Consider the following 7,429-nt stretch of genomic DNA (forward strand, 5'->3'; position numbering starts at 1 on the left):
TTACGTTGACGTACATCTAATCTAGGCATTGCTTTAGTGGCATTATAAGATCTAACATCTAAAGTAAGATGATATCGGAGATGAAGGAACAGAGGGGATACTATCATCCAACAAACCTTCTAAATTCACTTTTTGCCAATAGCCATTTGAGGTAGTACCCAATCCAAACCTCTTGAGCCAAAGGAGCAAAAATGCCTATCTCAACAAGAACGTGTGTCACATATGGTCTAATAGGGTGTAACAGCAGCAACATCTACTTGTGTTGATTTGCCAAATTTTGCATCTAAAGAGTAAGATATAGATTGAACGATGTAATGGATTCAAAGATGGGAGAAACATCCCACACGCGTGTAATAATGGGCTCCTAAGAATTTTCTTTGGCCACAAGTGGGCTCCTGAGAATTTTCTTTAGTATGGTGACCGCTTCAATGCTAACAATTATAGACCTTTCATATAATATAACCCCCAAGAGAAAATTCTAGAATAATTTGCTTCCATATATAGTTTGATAAGCACTTGAAGTTGATCTAGAAGTCTAATAGTGAAATCACCTAAAAAGTGAAGATCGGACATGAATGTATGAATTGTCAGAAGCTCGGTAGCTCAAAAGTAAAATTTACCAATCAAATAATAGGCGAATGGTGCTGCCAGATTAGAAATTCCTAGTTTTCCATCGCTTGTTATTATTCCCACCCAACATATTTTCTTCTTTGAAAGTTTTTGAGAAAGGAAAAGAGTGTGTGATTGTTTTTTTAAAAATCTACATCTCTTTTATGTGGGTTGAGAAATATCTTATAGACTTTTTTACTTTCTGTAATCCCTTTTCATTTCTATTTATATACTAAATATATAAATAAAAACATATTTTGTTTTTAAAAACTCCTTGTCATCTCTGCTGCAGAATGAGAAGTTCCTTCTAAAAGTTGAGTTGCATAAATGGCTTGGTGATATTGAGAAGGATAAGCCAACGACAATGGACAGGAAAACGCTAGAGCGCTCTTTGAAAAGGCTTCAGGACTTGGGATTTTGCAGATGCATTGGTGTCCACATGCCTTCATTAACAAATTTCAATAGTTTGCGCTATACAGAAGCTATTTTGCACCCTTCTGTGAATCCATCTCAAGAACTTGTGCAACAAATTTATGAAAGGCAGAGATCTTTTGACATTCAAAGTCGCCGTTTTCCTCGATCTGCTAGGATGAAACATGAACAATCTGTGGTGGAGCTGCCAGAACTACAAAATGCGAGGAGAGCTTCCATTCATGCTGATGGTTCACCAGCTTCAAAGGCAATGAGTGAGAATGGCTTTGTTATTGCAAAGATGGTCCGAGTGAAGCTTTTGCACAAATTTTTGTGGTCTTACATGAGTAGTTCACCATATTGGCAAAATGCTTTGTGCTTTTTGAGAAAGGATGGTGTTAATGTGGCAAATCCTGCAAAAGATTGCCAATTATTTTCTCTTGATGCAGCCATAAAAGAAATGCCACTTGAATTATTTTTACAGGTGGGTGGATCTAGATTAGTTATTAATAATCTGGAAAAAAAATGTAAACTGGGTTTGAGACTCTCCGATCTCTCAGTTCAGGAGCGCAGATGCCTTCTGGATACTCAGGCAACAAGTAGGCTGTCATCTATTGTTGAGATCTTACTTAGGCTAAGGGTAACATTTCTTTCCTAGTTCTGTCATAGTGACATTGATTTTTTTTGGAACTTTTTTATAGTTATTGAAACCTTTTTTTGTAGATAAGTTACTTTGCAGCTATAAAATCTTTGGTTTAAGTAAATGAAGTTTCTAAGTCATGCATGCTGCTTTCAAATATACTCTGATTTTCCTTTTAAACCTTTGTCAATTATTTTAAAGTCAATTTCTTTAATGATTTCGTATGTGCATGAAATTGATTTAAATTGATCAACCTACTTATCAAAGACCAAGTAACTTATTGCCTCAGGAGATTTAGCCATTTAACGAGCCACCGTAAGTATTTGCAAATTCATGGGTGGTGTATTTTAAAACGACAGGAACTTTGGAGTGCCTTACCAGTATGTTTGCTTAGATGTTGGCTCAATCGGTCACCTTTAGCATGATGCAATGTGGAATACTGTTTCATTCATCTATAATTCTTTTTGTTGTTGGTATGATGTGCCCAATAGATTAAATGGCGAATGTCTAGTTGGATTTTAGTCCATTTGCTTCAACCAATTTGTTCATTCTTTTCTTTTCAAATATTTTGTTTATATTGTTCTAATCCACACTCCATTGCTCAAGGTAGCAAATCCCGGTTATGCTTTTCTTATATGTTTTTGTGCATTTTTTTTAAGATTCTCATGCACATTTCTAGGAACTATATTGATTTATAGCATGTATTTTGTGATTAACAATTCTCTGGTTACAGCATGATTTATAACTTGCACTTTTCTCTTGGTTGGATTTGCCTAAAATTCCTGAGTTCATCTTCATTTTTTTTACTTATGCTATTTATAGTATTTTTTGTTCTATATTTTTTCACATTCAAAATTTATCAATTAATTATATTTGATACAACATAAATCTTTTTTTGTCCTCATATGTTTGCTATGAACCCTAGCTGCATTTGATTTTTCCAAACTCTTCACGCTATCTTATCACCTCCTTTCTTTAATCTAGCTATTGTATGAAAGTATCTGGTAATAAACGCGTGCTATTTTCCAAAATCATCTGCTTTTGATAAATAACCGTTCGAAGTAATTCAACGATTCACAGTAATAATCAGATGTAGTTTTTCAATAGTATGATGCTAACATGAAGTAACTAGATTGAGGGAGAAAAGACAAAATAAATAAGGATTGAAAAAAAGAAATATTGTCTTGAAAGGGCTAATGTGCATTACTTCAATAATAGAACAAAAAAATCAATGAACGCCAACTTATGCGTCTTTATGGTTTACCTCTTTTTTATTTTCTGATTTTATTTGTATTTACTTAGTGTCTTTGTAAGTATTTTTTTGTTGAAGTTTAAGTTATTAGATGCTTCCGTTGATGTGATGAATGAAATTATTGGATGTTTTATAAAATTATTCAGATTGTTGAAAATTATCATATGTTGAATGATGGAAAAAATTATGTTTATGCTAGTAATACTCTCTAGTACTGTTAAGGGGTATTGTGGGATGTTACATAAGTTCTCATACTTTCTTTCAAAAGTTAAATTCATTGGCATAAATGCACGATGCTATTAGTGCTTTTAATTGTCACTGTTTCTTTGCTTTTAAATTGTTGTAACCGCATGCTATATATCTGTCACGATCTGGCCGAATACTCGAACTAACAAAGCAGATACAAACAATATGTTTGTTATAATATTTCTTTTAAATTCTAAAACTATTTATCATCTACATTTCAAATAAAAACCGAAGAGCCACTAATACAATTTTCATCAAACTACTAATACATCATTTTTACACCTGCATAAATTAATTATTTCCCGTTTTCATTTGCGCGTCATCTTTTGTTATCATACTGCTCTCCTTCAATCTACTTCTCTGCAAACTTACCTGAAAATTTTTATTTAATGTGTTGAGTTTACATGGTAAATGCACTAGATAATTATCATTGCTAAAATAACCTTTAAACATATATAAGATGCAATGCATGTTTTTTTTTTTCTCATTTCTATACAATATTATAACTTATATAACGCTTGGTATATATATATTCTTACAACATTTAGTATACGTATTAGGTATATATATACATTTCATATCATTTTTCTATTTCATTTATTTATTTCTTTATACATTTCATATCATATATATTTTATAACATTTAACATTTATTCATTTTCCATTTCAATTGGTACAGAAATACCATCTAAATGTACCAATAAAGGTACAAACATTTTCATTTAACATGCACAGATACATTGCTTCCACAACCAGTATCATACGGGGTGAACTCCTATAATTTGCTTGCATATTCTTTTTCTTTTTTGATGATTTATTCATTTATGCTTTTATTTATAATTTATAAATTATTTCATTTCTTTCAACATTCTTTACTTGTATTCTTATGTGCATATAAATAGCATATGTATATATATATATATACACTTTCCAACTTCACTTTCTTTTCCTTTACATGTGGTTTAAATCGATATGTATCTCTTTCACATATTCATATACCTTCATGCTCTCATGATAATTAATGTATATTTCTTCAGTCATAATAATTTATATGTCAAATTTTAATCATCATATATGCATTTGAATTTATATTGCCTTACTCATAACAACCTACAAAAATAAGTAAATCAATTATATAAATCAGAATTGAAATGGAAATACAATACTGAATTTGCTATACGCAATTGTAATTATCCACTTTATTCTTCTTCCAAAATTTGATTTTATGAAATGTACCTCCAATATTTGTCTTAGCATGAAAAACATTCATTGTTCAAAATAATACTTTAACCATTTCCAAAGAGGGCTTTTGACTAATTAATCCACATTACGTAATATTAGAGGGCATAAAATCTTCCACAATCTCAATTTCACTTTCTACCATTATCTTCTAACAAAATATGTGATTAAACTCTTGTCAATTAAATAATTTTTGCTAGGAATTTTCCCTTCTTTCAACAAATCTTTTCTTTACTACAAATTGACTTTTTTTACCATCGGATTTAAGCTTACTATAATTGGATTATTCCTATAATAATAATGTTTCTTCAATTAGGAGAATTATAAAATTTTCCTTTCCCAGTTTGAGCAGAAAATTTTACTAACACTTTCTTATGAAGGAATTTTTCAAATCCAAACTTTTCCTCATTCTCCGTCAAATTTTCTTCTTTCTTAAATCGTATACTAAAACACTGCCGTTGCTAGGTCCCAAGTCCTAGATGAGAAAAGTGGAGGGTTACATTAGGTAGTCTATAGCCAGAGTAAAACTTGTCGAATAATCATGACATGAATCTTTTAAAAAATAGTGTTAATGTTAGGGCGTCCCCTAGAAGCGACGCGCTTTATGGCCTGAATACAACGACAAGTGTGCAAGGGCTGCTGCACCGGCGTCCAGGTGTAGTGTTAAATAGGTAAGGGTTCCCACATTAAGGATGGATGTGGGCAAAGAAGCTAGTCCATGAAACTAAATTTAGGATAAGAACTTGGAATATAGACTCCCTTACAGGAAAATTAATGGAATTAATATAGATTATAATAAATAGGAAGATAAATATTATGTGCATTCAGGAAACTAAATGGGTTGAAGAGAAGACTTAGGAGATTGATATTTTAGGATATAAACTATGGTATTTAGATAGTAGTAGTATTAGAAATGATTTAAATGTGATTATAGATAGGAGTTTAAAGGATAATGTTATAAAAATTAACAACTCAAGGAAAACCAGGCTGACTTAGCTGACCTCTATCGTCAGACGACTGAACGCTTCGATACCCTAGATCGAAGCAGGAACCACCCTCCCCTTTACACACCTTCTAGACGTCCATCCATATACGGGGATGATACCTACCAAGATGAGGGATCTCCTCGTGCTCCTCATCAAGCTCCCCAGTATGGACATCCTCACAATCCTAACATACCATTGATGAAGAATATTAAGGTCGATGCTCCATCCTTTGATGGAGATCTCGATGCCGCCGGCTCCTTTAAAGATTGTTGTTAATGCTAAGATTGTTAATATTATAAGTGTTTATGCTCCTCTAGTAGGTTTGGATAAGGGTTCAAAATTAAAATTTTAGAATGACTTGGAAGAATTAATACAAAAGATACCTCTTGAAGAAAGAGTTTTTTTGGAGTAGATTTAAATAGACATGTTGGTAGAGAGGTAGATGATTTTAAAAATATTCATGATGACTATAAGTTTGGTACGACAAATGAAGGTGGTAAGATCATATTAGATTTTTTCTTTAGCTTATGATTTTTTAATAGCTAATACCTTATTTAAGAAAAGAGATGAGCATATTATCACTTATAAAAATGTATATTGTAAAACGCAGATTGATTATTTTCTTATAAGAAAATTAGACCGCTTAGATTGCAAAGATTGTGAAGTTATTTCGAGTGAAAATTTATGTACCTAACATCGATTATTAATTTTGAATTTTAAGATAAAGGGGCAGAAAATAAAAAATAAAGTAAAACGATTTTCTAGGATTAGATAAGGGCATTTAAAGAATATTAACAAAACTATTTTTGAGAGTAAGATTTTAGATCTTAAGATTTTGTCTGTGCATAAGAATGTTAATATTATGTGGAAAAAGTGGCTAGTGATATTAAGAATATTGTAAAAGATGTGCTTGGAGTTTTGAAGAGAAAAGCTCCTAATAGTAAAAAATAGTTGGTGGTGGAATTCAAATGTGCAAGAAAAGATAAAAAAGAAGAAGATTTGTTATAAAAATTAGTTTAGATGTAAAAATTATTATAATTTGGAAAGCTATAAAGAGTCTCGTAAATAATCTAAGAAAACTATTTGTGATGCAAAGAGCTTAGCTTTTAATGATTTATATAATAAATTATATACTAATTAGGGAGAAAGATATATGTATAAGTTAGTCTAACAAAAAGATAGGAGTAGTAAGGATTTAGTTCAAGTGAAGTGTATTAGGGATGAAGATCAAAAATGTTTTTTTTAGAAGATGATATTCAACAAAGGTAGATGAGATATTTTGCTAAACTTTTTAATGATGATGTGAAAATACAATTGGCTTTAGTGACTTTAGCACTCTAAATGTAAAAAAAAAAATTGTTTTTATCGGCGTGTTAGTAAAACCAAAGTTAGAGAGACTTTTAAAAAATGAAGTGTGGAAAAGCTGTTGGACTTGATGATATTCCAATAGAGATGTGGAAATGCTTAGGAGATGAAGGAATTTCTTGAGTTACTAAATATTATAATATTGTTTTGTAGACTAAAAAAATGTAAGATCAGTGGATAATGAGTGTGTTAATTTTTATTTTTAAGAATAATGATGATGCACAACAGTGTGCGAATTATTGAGGAATTAAGTTAATGTGTCATACTTTAAAACTATGGGAGCGTGCTATAGAGCGTAGGTTGCGGTGTAATACTAATGTTTCTCAAAATGAATTTGGATTCATGCCGGGTAGGTCTACTATGGAAGCCATACATATATTGAGAGGTTTGATGGAGAAATATAGAGAGAATAAGGAGGATATGCATATGATATTTATTGATTTAGAGAAAACATATGATAAAATTCCAAGAGAAGTGCTATGGAGAGTTCTTGAAAAGAAAGGAGTTAATAACGCTTATATTCAAATCATTAAAGATATATATGCAGGAGGAAGGAGCTATTATTTGTGTTCAAACACATGGTGGTTTGACCAAGTATTTTCTTGTTTCGGTTGGATTATATCAAAGATCAGCATTAAGTCCATATCTTTTTTCCTTAGTCATGGATGTTCTCACTAGAAA

The 7,429-nt window shown here is 31.2% G+C and overlaps 1 protein-coding gene across 21 annotated transcripts in view; it reads left to right on the top strand.

Annotated features, from left to right (window-relative positions):
- Positions 1-7,429, top strand: part of LOC110091869 — a 76,289-nt gene that overhangs the window by 25,895 nt on the left and 42,965 nt on the right. For all 21 annotated transcript variants that reach the window (XM_028698712.1, XM_028698717.1, XM_028698718.1 and 18 more), the window contains exon 7: positions 902-1,660. In XM_028698712.1, coding sequence (XP_028554545.1) covers positions 902-1,660 — 759 coding nt within the window. The remainder of the gene's footprint in view (positions 1-901; positions 1,661-7,429) is intronic.

This window comes from Dendrobium catenatum, unplaced genomic scaffold (genome assembly GCF_001605985.2).
Source record: "Dendrobium catenatum unplaced genomic scaffold, ASM160598v2 fragScaff_scaffold_1126, whole genome shotgun sequence".
Taxonomy (NCBI): Eukaryota; Viridiplantae; Streptophyta; class Magnoliopsida; order Asparagales; family Orchidaceae; genus Dendrobium; species Dendrobium catenatum.